Raw genomic sequence first — 16,716 nt, 5'->3', positions numbered from 1 at the left:
TGACAAAAGGGCACTGTCTGTGAGAATGTAATTTTCTCACTCTACTTGGTAGATTGTCTTACTATACTGACATTAATCACTATAAGGTTAAGGGTTTTTTTCTTCTTCAGATCTTCTCTTTCAGACCATGGATCATTTTCAGCAAAGAACTGAAAGTTGTGCTTTGTGTGATCAGTTGCTACTGTTGATATGAAAATCCCTATTACCATAAAATTTGATAAATCATTTACTGGTAAACCATAAATGTCAGTTACCTGCAAACTACCAAGTTCATATGATTAAAAATATATATTAGATAGTAAGAAGGTATTACATTTTTCACTACACATACTAAATATGCATTTCTCATTTTATATGAACATCAGTGTGAGCACAGTTCCTGTTTTGAGTCACACAGGTTTCCTGCACATGTAGAGCAGAAGGAGGAACTAATGTTTCATTTGCTCGGTGCTACTGTACAACATCACACGTGTACAGTGCTTTTCTCATCAGATAGACATGAACAACAGTGTGAATACAACCGAGCCACACCTGGGTTACGCTGTGATCTTTGGATCTGTTATGGTGCTGGGTTTGCCTCTCAATGTTGTGGCACTGTGGATTCTGCTTCGCCGCCACAGCCTCAAATCCCCCAGTGCTGTTTTCATGGTCAACCTGGCCATCTCAGACCTGCTGCTGGTCATCTCCCTGCCCATGAGGGTCTACTTTTATGCCACAGGTACCTGGCCTCTGAGCTTCACTGCATGCACCTGGATTACAATGCTCTTCCGCAACAACATCCGCTCAAGCTCCATTTTCATCACCTTCATCGGCATAGATCGGCTGCTGGCTGTAGTTTATCCTCTGAGGACACGCCATCTGAGAACCACTTCCAACGCCTGTAAATCTTCTGTGCTCATTTGGATTTTTGTGATTGTGGTGAACATACCAGAGAGAATTCGTTTTTCTTCAAGACGCAACAATAATACTAACCCCACCTGTTTTCAATTTGACAACCGCCGGCAGCCTTCTATAACAGGAATGGCTTACTTTCAGCCTGTGTTAGTGTTTACTCTGCTGACCATCAACATTGTGTCCACTGCTTTGGTGTCTTGGACTCTACGCAGACATCTCACTGACTCTGCGAGGATCAACAAAAAGATGAATGTCATGCTGATTTTTGCCATGAACTTGGCAATGTTCGCCATATGTTTCGTGCCTATTTCGATTGGTGTTATTATTAGGACACCAGAATTTATGTATCTAGTATGGCTTGCTAGTCTGAACTGCTGTCTGGATCCACTGTTGTACTACTTTTCTTTGGATGCCTTCTGGAAGAAAAAAGAGGATGCAGATTCTGGTTCTGTCCAAAGGGAACAACATTTGGGTACCAGCACAGACAGAGCTCAACAATTGACTACTCATTTGACATCATGATGTTTATTGTTATCACAACAAGGAACTATTAAGCTAGTGACTGGAACTTAAAAGTATGCTTTTATTCCTTTTTTCAATGAGCTGTATTTGAAGATAGTTGGTTGAATTCTTGTGATGGTTCTCAACTGTCAGTGTGCACTATTCTTAAAGAAACTGTTCAGCATTCTGAAACATATGCTTGTTTGCTTTGTTGCTTTGCCTGTACACTAAATTGAAGCTACTGCAAGCAGCTTCAGACCTTATCTAAACACAAACACTGGAAAGACTTACCAGCTAGCATGGCTCTGTGCAAATGTATATACAGTATAGTACATAACTTACCTTGGGAGACAGCTGGATGAGGACATTACGAGATCTTGTGCAAAACCATCTAGTCAGGCCACTCAGTGTCATGAATCCAGCTACCACGCAAGGTAGGATGGCAATAAACAGATGGTTCATCCAGTTACCTGCCAAGAATTTTTTGTATAAGTTTCCATAGACAAGTTCTCTGATGGCCCTGTGTAACAAACCATCTGGCCTGTCAGGTGAGCACATAACACCACAACTTTAAAATCATTACATAAACACCTTCCTTCTCTCATCCCTCATTGTATCCTTGGTTTAATAGCACAGTCTGACTCTATTTTTGTCTGTTATAAATGTTTTGATGTGATGTAGGCTTTTGTCTTATTTGTGAACACTTCAGTCACAGAGAGAGCAGCCTTTGAGTCCTAAGCATTGCCAGATGGAAGGCAGTGGGTGTAAGCCTGCAGCAGACTGTAAGTCTGCTGCAGGATCTAGATGACCTCATCTAAAGATTTGAAATTATCCAAAAGTAAACACTGCAAACAAATTGAGAATTGGCAGAGTTGTCTATACCAAGTATCATCTGTCTGGCTTCATATTGACCTAATATTAAATGTTGCCTTGTCAAATGTGGCCATGGTTATCTGTTTTCATCTCCTACCCACACTCATCATATGTGAGATTCTCATAGCTGTGGTATAGCAAAGGGGTATAATGTAGTACTGTAAGGATGACGACATTAGAAAAAGAGGTTAACTACCATTTCACAGCATTTTAGCTATAATCCATGTCAGAAAATTAAAATTTTCACTCATGGTTAATTTATTATAGTGACCAAGAAATTGACACGCTCATACTGTATCTTTTTGCTAAACAAAGCATGTTTACTAGAAAAGCATGTATGGAAACTTTTCTGCAACCATATGCCCAGTGTGCCACCTATGATAGCATCTCAAGCTGAGATCTTTTTCTGTGGTTTACCAAAATGGTTTCATGTTTGCACAATTGGAAATGTACTGCACATCATCAAGACAGCTTTCGAAACCTTTTGTGCACATTTAAAAAGGTCAGTTCAAAAGGTCAGTTCACCGACGTTCTGCACTCGGGTCACATGACACAGGATCAAGCTGCATTCAATGACTGTGAGATGTAGCTGAGAGGTCAGAATAAAGTGTGTAAGTCTACCTTTTAATTGAGATTATTTTCATGCTTGTCGAGGTCAAAAATTAACCTCCAAAGTTAATTTATTTGTCCAAGTTATTGAAATATGTGATTTCTCAATATAATTGAGGTGAATATAACTTCTTTTGTTTTATGTACTTGCACTATTAGAACTTTTCAATAAAAATTCAAGTGTTTCCACAATTTGTTTTTGTAAATTTTGTCTGTTCCCCTATGCAACATATGACTCAAAACGTTTGCAACTTAAACTAAAGATACCACTAGATACCACTAAGATAATACTGTATGTTTTTGTGTAGAGCCTTTAAGAAACTGCTGTATTATTTTGTTGACTATTTCACAATGGCATAAAAATGTTTTTTTAAGTTAAATAAAACCTTTAGAAATAGAAACATCTAAATAGTTGAGTTCATTCTTGATCTCAAAAGTAGAGATTGACAAATGTCTTAACTCAAAGTCCACTTACCAGCTTCTTTCTGGAGCTCTCAATCACATCTCACAGTCGTCTTCATTAGCAGATGGATTTGGCCCAGTTGACGTAGATTGGAAAGAGGTCAAAGCCATTGACCAGGAGCACAACAATTGAGGAAGCAATTCACATCCAACATCAGACAATCTTTGACCACTTGGTGATGCTGCAGTCTCTCAATATGAATCTGCAACTGTTAACCGCTATCTCTACAACTACCCATTGTATGGTTTAAGAAAAATATTTGCAAAAACAAGTGGATGCAGTCTATTGCCCCATAACGTTTACTCCATTGCCTAAACACTGGTACACAAGTGACCAATGTAACCTTCTCCAACTTCTACCATGTGATGCTTTTTAAGCAGAAATGAAGAAAAGCAGATAGGGTAGCAAGGAAGCGTCAAGCAGGCAACAAGGTAAAGATGCAAGCAGGCAACTAGTCATCAGCAGTTACATGTTTACATTACAGAGATCATGAGGAGGGAGAAAAGGGAATAATAGAAATCTATGTGTAATGTTCACTCAGAAAAACAGGATTTCATGCTTTGCACAGCTGACTGTGTTACCAGAACACTAGACACAAAGTAATCTCCTGAGCAAGAGAAAAAAAAAACAAGAGGACAGTCAAGAGAGAGGGGAAGGGGGGGGGGGGGGTAAATATTAATATTAAAGTGCAATTCAGACATGATCCACAGGAGGGTGCTACAGTAGCTGGGGAAGTGACTAGAGATGTGCCTTTTTCTGTGACTGGGAAGACACGGATAAGCGTCCTTCTTCTTCTTCCGCTTCATCGCAGATAACCGTCTCCACCACGAAAGTATTCTCAAAGTTACGGATGTGGTGGCAGTCCTTCGCCTCGCGCTTGTTGATGCCTGCGAGAGAGAGACAAGGGGGGCGACACACAGAGAGAGGATGAGAGATGTTAGTTTGTGCCGTGCTCGCTAAACTTCTGATCACAACAGTTTGCAGCATTAATGTCCTCTATCCCCGACTCCACAAGCCGTCTATCAGGCGACTAACGAGCTTTTTAACACGAATACCAACTCCAGAGCATTTTTATTTTTATGTAATTGTGCTTCTTTTTTATGTTTATTTTTTGTATTATTATTTTAAAAATAGATATTTATTATCATTTTATAGTTTTATCTTTATTTGTCTGCTTTCCTAACCTAGCTTTTGTCCAGCTTTTATTAAACTTCATCTTCTATTTTATTTTTCATGTGTCCTTTTATTCTGTTTTAACCTAGTTTTTTTTACTTTAACTTTTAATAAACCTTTTTTATTACTCTCTACTATTATTTTACTTATTTGTTTAATTATTATTTATCTATTTCATTATTTATTTTTACTTATTTTAATTAAATTCTTAAACATTTTTTTATCATTTTTATTTTCTCTTGTGTGCATTGGTCTCAGTTTTTGTCTTTAAATTGTTCTTTGTTTTTATTCCTTTTTTTAAAACATTGTCACTTGTTCTGTCTTATTATCAGCTTGTCAATCAGCCAACTGTAAAACACTTTGAACTATGCTAGTCTGTATGAAAGGTGCAATATAAATAAAGTTTTCTTCTTAAAAACGACTCAAAATGATTAACCTATAACTGGGTTCTTCATTGTGTCGTCTCTACACAAGCTGGACATGTCAAACGTGTGTTTCTGTATGTGTATGCGTGAGTGTATTTGTGTGTGTGTTTGTGTGTTTGTGTGTGTGTGTGTGTGTGTGTGTGTATGTGTGCTCTCACTCTGGGGATAATATGAAAATTTAACCAGACCTTTGAGCCATATATGTTTTCTCAGATATACAGTATACCTCTTACAACTACACTGCAGTGTGTTATAAACAATGTTTTAAATGTTTGCATACTGCTTACGAAAGTTAAGTGTTACCATATCCTGAGCTTTGATATGAAGCACAAAAAACCTGCTTGACATATATGTAGCAATATCACACCCTAGTGGTACAAAGAGATCATGATGACTGATTAAAAACCATAAGATTATATTTGAATGTTTGCACACTAAAGCAGCCATCAAATTATATTGTGAAAAACACTAATAAATCTGCTTTTTAAAAATCCTCATAAACTTCCAATCTAAAGAAGTCAAGAAATATGCAGCAGATAACAAAGAAACAGCAGCACATAAGAAACTCTTTCAGCTTTCCCAGAATATCAGTAAACACAAAAACATCAATCAAGAAGAGGTTTGTGTAGAATATGTTTCCTAATCTCCTAAGAGGTGGAAAGATGGGATAACAATGTACTAAAGATGCTTGACTGACTGTGAGAGAGAGAGAGAGAGAGAGAGAGAGAGAGAGAGAGAGAGAGAGAGAGAGAGAGAGAGAGAGAGAGAGAGAGAGAGAACACAGAAAACACTTCCTTGGCTGCATAGTTCAATTTAACATGCAGGGCAACCACAAGTCTGATGCTCACATAGGTTGCTCACTGTATGAAGAGTACATACAGCTCAACAGGGACACCTGGTGGACATAAACGGTGCATGTCCACCGTACCTGCGCCAGTTTAACAAATCAGTTGTAAGCTTCCATCTCTTCCTCATAGGTGTGCTTGTATTGGTTAGAACATCACATACTTGAATAGACATGAGCACCCCTTCCTCGTTTTACTGCACTGTTCCCATGAAGATCTCAGCCAAGTTTTGTATCAGTTCAATCTAGAGTGCAAGTGTATTATAAGAGAGTTATTGTACACTCAAAAAAATATCTAAAATCCAACAACCTCCCCTCTTAAAAAAAGACCCCTCTTAAAAACCAAAGCCATCACCTGATCATCAGGATTCTCTGTAATCGGAGAGCAGCCAAAGTCCAGGGCCACCTGGCTGGCATTATCACCATCAGTGCTGCCTCTAAATCAGCAAAGGCTTTCTGCACAATAGCAAGACACTGCAGGAAGAGGAAGAGGGGCAATTTTAAAAATGTAACACGCATCATGTCTTTCAAATCATTCACAGACAGGTGGGTTAGGGTTCACACCTTTCCTGAGCCACCAACCGCTTCAATCATCAGACCCAAGCCAACGATCTGACATAACATGTGTCATATATAACATATAACATGTGTCATTCTTTAAACAGCATAATCTCTTAAAAATGAATCTTCATATTTGTTAGATGTCATATTTTAAGAGAGGAGTCTTCGGCCCTATACAGATTTGAGGTTATATCTGGGTCCAGGTCTGCACCTTTCCTCTGAACCAGGCGGACAGAGCTCCAGAGTAGGAGCCTCCAAAGCTGATCCAAGTGTTCTTGCTGCTCAGATTGAAGCTTTGACTGATGTACTCGTGGAACACTGCCAAGTCTGCTAGCCTGAAACACAAAAATTCAATTCTTGACACAGGTGAATGCAGGTTACGGTACATGTTAACTTACAATGTGTTTGACTTAGCTCAGTTTTTGTTGTTGTTTTGTTTGGATGCTTATCATCAAGTGTGTTTGATGCATATACAAGGTATTAGCTCTTTTTGTTCTGTCCTTTGGGTGGATGACACTTGAATAAAATAAATACTCATTCATTTATTCATGCACAATTCTACAAATAGAAAGGGAAACAGACAGAAAGCGTCATCAATGGAAAATACATGTAAAAACACAGTAGCATTCACATATTTATGTATATACACATAAACATTTAATGAATGAGGAGAGAGAGATGGTGTGAAGGACAGATTCACAGTATTTAATACGATTGACACATGTCCTGGTTTTTCCTTGAATGTCCTTATTTTTGACAACATTTACCATATATGGACATAACCACGCACGCACGCACGCACACACATGCACAGACACACACACACACACACACACACACACACACACACACACACACACTCTGGGATAGATAGCCCCATGTGCTTCAGCCATGTCAACTGTGTGACTACAGTATATGAGGAGATTAAAAGAGAGTGCAACTTTTAAAGAAGGTAAAAATGTGTGATGGGGTGATGATGGACAACAATATGATTTTCCCTCACTACCAGGCCAGAAATGTTCTATATTTCCTAGAGATCTGAGTCTGAAGAAATGTTATGAAAATGGTAATATTCTTATTCAAAATTATGGAAAGTGATGGAAAGCTACAAAGAAATGAATGTGAGAATGATGTAGATGGTGTAAGGGAATGTGTTATGACAGATCAAAATGTAGGGCAGGAAAGAAAGATGAAAAATGATGCTTGTGAAAGAGTCGTCTTACTGACACAGGATATGATGCTTCACTTATCTTGTTTCCACTTTCGTATCTAAAATTTTTTTTTATTTTGTTTGTATCTCATCTGTTTGACCATTCTGCTGTTTGAAAATGTGTGGTACGTGCTGCATCCTCCTGCACCTGCCAGAACATTGAACTCAAACAAGGGTCCTTCTCCCTCAATGAAGAGAAACACTGGACCATCAGGACGCTGCCAGTACGCCTCACTCACAAAGAAGCTCTGGAAAAAAGACAGACAGAGAAAAATGTATACATTCACACAAACCAGCAGGAGTGTGCATTCACGGCCTCAGTGCAAGTAATCCTTTATTTAACACTGCAATGGACAAATTTGCACATTGGCAGCATCTAATGGAGTGAGAGCTAAATAAGCTAATACATATCAATACATGCTGTCGGGAAGCGTCACCTTGTCAGTGTCTGCTGGAGCTGGGGAGGTGAAAAGTTTCAGCTAATTTTGATTTGTCTGGATGAAGCACATTCACTGCAGCACAGTTTAGTGGATTATTTTTGCTGCTGTTTTATCAATTTTACTACATTAGGAGGATAATGAAAGGCAGGGCCAATTTTAGACCCTCTTTAAATTTGATCTCAGCACCCTTAAAAATAAATAAAATATTATGGGGTTTTTTTCTAAAACATTATTTTATATAACTTTAATTATTTTGCAAGCCTGTCTCTTAGAGATGGGACAAACACTTATACTACAGGTTCAAATGTTTTTTTGAACAGGTTTAATGTACTGTGGAATCGCCCCTGATGAAAGGTCTTCAAAAATAGCATTTTATTTGATGCTTTAAATAAAATGTTGCCTTTGTGTAGGTTATAAGATCACAGAGAGGAGTTCAAATGTAAGTCACCTTTTTATCTCACAAACATCAGGTCTTCATCATGTCATAATCTGCGTCGTATACTCACACCCTACAAGTCAACGCAGGTTATTGAAACATAAATGTATAAAGTTTTTATGTACCTGAGGAAAGGTGCTAATGTCCTGTCGGCTGAAGTGTTTGAGCTGCTAGTGAATCTTGCCCTCCCTCACATGCTGGAGAGGCTGATGACCACTGGCTGTCTTCATCAGGAGATGCTGCTTGGCTTTCTGCATCTGGAGGTTACGCACATGCTCCTTGATCTTCCTCAGAATCCGGCCTGCCATTTAAAAATAGCCTGATCAGTCCTGCATGATGCGAGCCATCACAGCAAACCTGCTGGTCTCCATGCAATACAGGAGCTAAGAAGCTGAGAAGATCTAATTCTATAAGAGGACTCCTATGTGGATTTATCATAGTGTTTATATTTTACACAGGGGCTGATGTTTGTGTCATTTGACAAAATACTGTAAACTAAGCCTTTGAAATCAATCATCTATTTCAGGAACTCTCAGTATGCAATATTAGTTTCCCAAGAGAGTAACTGTCACTACCAGCATCCGTTTTGTTTTTTCTCTTCCAGCTCAAATTTGACAACTGCAGACTTAAATTATCAGCAAAGGATTTCACCTCAGCTTTGCCATTTTTGTGCAAGTATGATTTCAGCTTTTCAACAACCTTGGCGAGTCGTGTATATTTCTTTCAAATTTTGATGATTAAAAAGCTCTGAAGTAATTGATTTGAGGACAATGGATAAAATCAAATTATAAATCGAGAAGTAACAGTCAGCATTAACTCACCAGCACCAATAAAGTTCAAGAAGAGCAGAAGGATGAGAAAGCGTGTTGATGACAAAAGCATCTTTACCACTAAATAAGGAGACTTCAAGGTAAACTTAACTTATGTGTGTACCATATATAAACTGCTCAGTAGAAAAGAGAACCAGCCTGGTGATGTAATTTGATCTCTCTGCCCTGTAATGGCTTTTTTTTAAAAAGTCATTAAGTTACAGGAGCAGATTTAGTCTTTTCCTCCTCCTGTGTCGCATCAGTTTGTACAAACAATGAGAAGGACTGTCACACACACACACACACACACACACACACACACAGACACAGACACAAGCTGAAACTGGTGTCTTCGATGGTTTCAACAGGTATGCGACTGAGCTGAAGATGCTGCAGAGGGCGAGTGGTAGTGTGTATATTTGTTTATAACGGAACTGTGTCCCCATGCAATTCAGGCAAAAGCATCTTATGTACCTGTTGATGCCTGTACACACACACACACACACACACACACACAGCAATACTTACTGTGTGATAGTTTTCACGCTACCCCCCCCCCCCCCCCCACACACACACACACACACAAACACACACACACAAACACACAAACTTCACTTGATGTACATCATCACTAAATATCTCAACTCTGCACCTCAATTTCCCTCACAGATACAAACACTGTAATCTTATCTAAGGAAATAGTTTGAGGAACAAAAGAAGAGTCGGCATACTGCAGCTCCTTCCTGAGTCTGGTGAAGAACATATTGCTGCTGGTGATGTCCAAGTGAATTACCTGCATTGGGAGCTACAATGTTTACTTTATTAACATTTGACTAAAATTAAAATCTTTCCTTAACCTTAACCAAGGTTATCAATGCTAACTACACACAGTCTTAGGATTTAAGCCACAGTATGTGGTGACAAACTTGTGTGCTTCGTACGTTCACTATCCACCCTGACCACTTCCCATTTCACCTCAAGTGCTGAAAAGACATTGCAAGGAAACATAATCTCAGCAGCAATTAATGATTCCCTTCAAAATGTTATTAGCAAAACAAATGACTAGTATTGTCAAAGTCTGCTCTCCTCCTGACCTGCTGTTCTGGTCATTTTCCATTCACCCCACTTCTGCATTTTCCCTGTTACTCATCATACCTGCTATTGAGCTGCAATAAAGGTCACTACCACCTCTACCTGTGGTGTTTGTGGTGCTGCAATTGCAAAAATGTTCAAATGTATAGATGTTGTGTCTTTATATTGTTAATCTGTAATCTGTAAAGTGTTAATCTTGTAATGAAGTTGTTCTGAGGAAAACCCATTAGTGTCATTGCATTAACAGGTTTTCACAGTTTAGTTTAGATGCAATATTCTTACAAGGTTACACTGGTTTTGCTGTGTAAATTTGAGGTTGGTGAAGATGTATCGTGCATTTGAGTTCTTGCAAATGAATCTCAAGAAATGTGTCTTAGCAATCGATAAAAACAAAGTATAGATGCAAATATTAAATTCAGATTCAGTCTACCCCCCAATATACCCCCCAATATACTGAGCTACAGTATCTTGATTATCGTTAGTATTAAGTATCAAGTAAAATTTCCTGTGTGATGTCTCAACCATTACCCAAGAGGCGCTGCCTGTGAGAATGTAATTTCCTCACTCTACTAGGTAGATTGTCTTACTATACTGATATTAATCACTATAAGGTTAAGGGGTTTTGTTTCTTCTTCAGATCTTCTCTTTCAGACCATGGATCATTTTCAACAAAGAACTGAAAGTTGTGCTTTGTGTGATCAGTTGCTACTGTTGATATGAAAATCCCTATTACCATAAAATTTGATAAATCATTTACTGGTAAACCATAAATGTCAGTTACCTGCAAACTACCAAGTTCATATGATTAAAAATATATATTAGATAGTAACACGGTATTACATTTTGCACTGCACATACTAAATATACATTGCTCATTTTATATGAACATCAGTGTGAGCATAGTTCCTGTTTTGAGTCACACAGGTTTCCTGCACATAAAGAGCAGAAGGAGGAACTAATGTGTCATTTGCTCGGCGTCAGTGTTCAGTAAAGCACACGTGTACAGTGCTTTTCTCATCAAGTAGACATGAACAACAGTGTGGATACAACCAAGCCACAGCTGGGTTACGCTGTGGTCTTTGGATCTGTTATGGTGCTGGGGTTGCCTCTCAATGCTGTGGCACTGTGGATTCTGCTACGCCGCCACAGCCTCAAATCCCCCAATGCTGTTTTCATGGTCAACCTGGCCATCTCAGACCTGCTGCTGGTCATCTCCCTGCCCATGAGGGTCTACTTTTATGCCACAGGTACCTGGCCTCTGAGCTTCACTGCATGCACCTGGATTACAATGCTCTTCCGCAACAACATCCGCTCAAGCTCCATCTTCATCACCTTCATCAGCATAGATCGGCTGCTGGCTATAGTTTATCCTCTGAGGACACGCCATCTGAGAACCACTTCCAATGCCTGGAAATCTGCTGTGCTCATTTGGATTTTTGTGATTGTGGTGAACATACCAGAGAGAATAAGTTTTTCTTCAAGACGCAACAATAATACTAACCCCACCTGTTTTCAATTTGACAACCGCCGGCTGCCTTCTATAACAGGACTGGATTACTTTCAGTTTGTGTTAGTGTTTACTCTGCTGACCATCAACATTGTGTCCACTGCTTTGGTGTCTTGGACTCTACGCAGACATCTCACTGACTCTGCAAGGATCAACAAGAAGATGAATGTCATGCTGATTTTTGCCATGAACTTGGTAATGTTCATCATATGTTTCGTGCCTGTTTCAATTGGTGTTATAATTAGGACACCAGAAGTTATGTATCTAGTATGTCTTGCTAGTCTGAACTGCTGTCTGGATCCACTGTTGTACTACTTTTCTTTGGATTCCTTCTGGAAGAAAAAAGAGGATGCAGATTCTGGTTCTGTCCAAAGGGAACAAAATTTGGGTACCAGCACTCCCAGAGTTCACCAATTAACTACTCATTTGACATCATGATGTTTATTATTATCACAACAAGGAACTATTAAGCTAGTGACTGGAACTTGAAAATATGCTTTTATTCCTTTTTTCAATGAGCTGTAATTGAAGATAGCTGGTTGAATTCGTGTGATGATTCTCAACTGTCAGTATGCACTATTCTTAAAGAAACTGTTCAGCATTCTGAAACATACGCATATTTGGTTTGTTGCTTTGCCTGTACACTAAATTGAAGCTACTGCAAGCAGCTTCAGACCTTATCTAAACACAAACACTGGAAAGACTTACCAGCTAGCATGGCTCTGTGCAAATGTATATACAGTATAGTACATAACTTACCTTGGGAGACAGCTGGATCAGGACATTACGAGATTTTGTGCAAAACCATCTAGTCAGGCCACTCAGTGTCATGAATCCAGCTACCACACAAAGTAGGATGGCAATAAACAGATGGTTCATCCAGTTACCTGCCAAGAATTGTTTGTATCAGTTTCCACGGACGAGTTCTCTGATGGCCCTGTGTAACAAACCATCTGGCCTGTCAGGTGAGCACATAACACAACAACTTGAACTCCAACTAAATCTCCAATCTGACTTATTTGAGTCTGAGAAAGATACAATACCACAGATTTAGGGTGAAAATCATTACATAAAAACCTTCCTTCTCTCATCCCTCATTCCATCCTTGGCTTAATAGCATAGGTTGACTCTATTTTTGTCTGTTATGAATGTTTTGATGTGACGTAGGCTTTTTGTCTTATTTGTGAGCACTTCAGTCACAGAGAGAGCAGCCTTCGAGCCCTAAGCCTTGCCAGATGGAAGGCAATCGGTGTAAGCCTACAGCAGACTGTAAAGATCTAGATGACCTCATCTACAGATTTGAAATGATCCAAAAGTAAACACTACAAATGAATTGAGAATTGGCAGAGTAGTCTATACCAAGTATCATCTCTGTCTGGCTTCATATTGACCTAATATTAAATGTTGCCTTGTCAAATGTGGCCGTGGTTATCCGTTTTCATCTCCTACCCACACTCATCATATGTGAGATTCTCATAGCTGTGTTATAGGAAAGGGGTATAATGTAGGAGCTAGATAAGAACACAGACATTAGAAAAAAAAGGTCAAGTTAACTACTTATACCAGAAAACCATTTCACAGCATAGAGGCCATAATCCATGTCAGAAAATTAAATGTTTCACTCATGGTTAATTTATTATAGTGACCCAGAAATTGACACGCTCATACTGTATCTTTTTGCTTAACAAAGCATGTTTACTAGAAAAGCGTGTATGGAAACTTTTATGCAACCTCTTGCGCAGTGTGTCACATATGATAGCACTTCAAGTCAAGATAAGATCTTTTTCTGTGGTTACCAAAATGGTTTCATGTTTGCATCATTGGAAATGTACTGCACATCATCAAGACAGCTTTCAAAACAGTCAAAACCTTTTGTGCACATTTAAAAAGGTCTGTTCAAAAGGTCAGTTCACCAACGTTCTGCACTCGGGTAACATGACACAGGATCAAGCTGCATTCAATGACTGAGATGTAGCTGAGAGGTCAGAATAAAGTGTGTAAGTGTACCTTTTAGTTGAGATTATTTTCATGCTTGTCGAGGTCAAAAATTAACCTCCAAAGTTAATTTATTTGTCCAAGTTATTGAAATATGTGATTTCTCAATATAATTGAGGTGAATATAACATTTTTCCAGAATTTGTGTGTCTGTTTTTGTGGATTTTAAATAAATGTCTGTTCACCTTTGCAACATATGTCTCAAATCTTTTGCAACTTAAACTAAAACTAAGTTCATGGCAAGATACCACGAGATGTCAGTAAGATAATACAGTTTTTGTGTAGTTAACAGAGCCTTTAAGAAACTGCTGTATTATATTGTTGAGTATTTCACAATGACATAAAAATGTTTTTTAAGTTAAATAAAACCTTTAGAAATAGAAACATTGAAAAGGTTGAGTTAATTCTTGATCTCAAAAATAGAGATTGACAAATGTCTTAACTCAAAGTCCACTTACCAGCTTCTTTCTGGAGCTCTCACATCTCACAGTCGTCTTCATTAGCAGATGGATTTGGCCCAGTTGACGTAGATTGGAAAGAGGTCAAAGCCATTGACCAGGAGCACAACAATTGAGGAAGCAATTCACATCCAACATCAGACCATCTTTGACCACTTGGTGATGCTGCAATCTCTCAATATGAATCTGCAACTGTTAACCGCTATCTCTACAACTACCCATTGTATGGTTTCAGAAGAATATTTGCATCTCCTGAGCAGGATAAAAAAAAGAGGACAGTCACCTTGACACATGGAGACAGTCATCTCCCCATACAACAGTAATCATCTCCCTATACAACAGTAATCATCATACAAATCCCCAAAGAGGAGAGGTCTCGAACTTATGATTCATTATTGGCTTAAGGACTTTGCTACATGGAAAATCCTGAACTAATAGAACTAATAGATTAGTAGGCTATTGCATCACACTTGGGCGAGGGGGGGGGGGGGGGGTGTAAATATTACCTGTGGCACAATAGAAAAGAAGGAAGAAAATCAGACAGGTAGTTAAATAAAAAAAAACTTTTACAAAACGTACGGCAGCGTATTGCTGCCACGCCAGGAAAAAAAACGGATTAGTATCACATTATAACGTGAAACGTGATAGTTTTAACATAAAACTTTTCACGTTATAACGTTAGAGAGGCCCCGTTTACAAACAGACCTACAATCCACTTTCTCTCTTCTCTTCTCTTCTCTCAGCGCAGGGTACACTGTCAGCCAGCACTGTGCTGACAGGGACAGGGAAACGTTTCACGTTATAACATAATACTATCACGTTATAACATGAAAGGTTTTACGTTATAACGTGATACTGATCCGTTTTTTTTTCTGGTGTGGCAGCAATATGCTTCCGTAAAAAGGCCATCAAATCAAAATCACAAATAAAGTGCAACTCAGACATGATCCACTGGAGGGTGCTACAGTAGCCTATCTGGGGAAGTGACTAGAGATGTGCCTTTTTCTGTGACTGGGATGATGACCCGGAGACCTGCAGATTCAGACCCGCACATTCAGTGTTCCAAGCTTCACGAACAATTAGAACTTAGTGTTTTATTTGGACTTTGCCCTGTCGAAAATCCGTAAGGGCGCTGAATGCTCCAGACTGTGTGCAGTTGCAGCTTTACAGTCAACCAGTAGGTGGCACTGTCAAAAAACCACAAGGGGTCTGAACGTGCGGGTCCATAACTGCGAGGGTCTGACTGTGCAGGTCTCCGGATCCGCAGCGACATATTGTTGGGGATGACACGAATAAGCGTCCTTCTTCTTCTTCTTCCGCTTCATCGCAGATAACCGTCTCCACCACGAAAGTATTCTCAAAGTGACGGAGTGTGGTGGCAGTCCTTCGCCTCGCGCTTGTTGATGCCTGCGAGAGAGAGACAAGGGGGGCGACACACAGAGAGAGGATGAGAGATGTTAGTTTGTGCCGTGCTTGCTAAACTTCTGATCACAACAGTTTGCAGCATTAATGTCCTCTATCCCCGACTCCACAAGCCGTCTATCAGGCGACTAACGAGCTTTTTAACACGAATACCAACTCCAGAGCTTCTTTGTTGTTTTTTGTGCTTTGTCATGACAGTAAAGTCAAATGTGAAAGCCTCAACCAGTTCGTGACAGTTCCTACAGAAGATTTCAAAAATAAAGGATGCTCATCATGATGATTGTCCGTGATTGGACTTGTAGCCTAGCTACTACTTTGACAATGGTGGAAGTGTGAAAATTTTAAAAAGGAAACTAAAAGCCTACCTGTTCAGCGTGACTCTTGATTAATCATTTAATAGTTTAAAGTAGTTTTATTTTTATGTAATTGTGCTTCTTTTTAATGTTTTATTTTTTTGTATTATTATTTTTAAAAATATATATTTATTATCTTTTCATAAATTTCATTTGTCTGCTTTCCTAACCTAGCTTTTGTCCAGCTTTTATTAAACTTCATTTTCTATTTTATTTTTCATGTGTCCTTTTATTCTGTTTTAACCTAGTTTTTTTACTTTAACTTTTAATAAACCTTTTTTATTACTCTCTACTAAAACTTATTTGTTTAATTATTATTTATCTATTTCATTATTTATTTTTACTTATTTTAATTAAATTCTTAAACATTTTTTTATCATTTTTATTTTCTCTTGTGTGCATTGGTCTCAGTTTTTGTCTTTAAAATGTTCTTTGTTTTTATTCCTTTTTTAAAAACATTGTCACTTGTTCTGTCTTATTATCAGCTACAGAAGATTTCAAAAATAAAGGATGCTCATGATGATTGTCCATGGTTGGACTTGTACTACTTTGACAATGGTGGAAGTAGAAGTGTGAAAAACTAAAAAGAGCCTACCTGTTCACTTTTGATTAATAATTTAATAGTTTAAAGTACTTTTATTTTTATGTAAT

At 38.6% G+C, this 16,716-nt stretch overlaps 2 protein-coding genes across 2 annotated transcripts; both read left to right on the top strand.

Annotated features, from left to right (window-relative positions):
- The first annotated feature begins 498 nt into the window (after window positions 1–498).
- On the top strand, window positions 499–1,416 carry LOC128359802 (lysophosphatidic acid receptor 6-like). Its single transcript, XM_053320125.1, has one exon. It carries the CDS (start codon window positions 499–501, stop codon window positions 1,414–1,416), a length of 918 nt encoding a protein of 305 aa, XP_053176100.1.
- Window positions 1,417–11,260: 9,844 nt separating this feature from the next.
- LOC128359800 (lysophosphatidic acid receptor 6-like) lies at window positions 11,261–12,275 on the top strand. The gene has a single exon (XM_053320124.1). It carries the CDS (start codon window positions 11,358–11,360, stop codon window positions 12,273–12,275), a length of 918 nt encoding a protein of 305 aa, XP_053176099.1. The 5' UTR covers window positions 11,261–11,357.
- Window positions 12,276–16,716: the final 4,441 nt, after the last annotated feature.

This window comes from Scomber japonicus, chromosome 6 (genome assembly GCF_027409825.1).
Source record: "Scomber japonicus isolate fScoJap1 chromosome 6, fScoJap1.pri, whole genome shotgun sequence".
Taxonomy (NCBI): Eukaryota; Metazoa; Chordata; class Actinopteri; order Scombriformes; family Scombridae; genus Scomber; species Scomber japonicus.
Note: the sequence above shows the minus strand (reverse complement) of the source record. Positions and strands in the feature narration are given on the sequence as shown.

Coding starts and splice junctions, on each gene's coding strand:
- LOC128359800 (XM_053320124.1), top strand. CDS start 11,358: ATGAACAACAGTGTGGATACAACCAAGCCACAGCTGGGTTACGCTGTG.
- LOC128359802 (XM_053320125.1), top strand. CDS start 499: ATGAACAACAGTGTGAATACAACCGAGCCACACCTGGGTTACGCTGTG.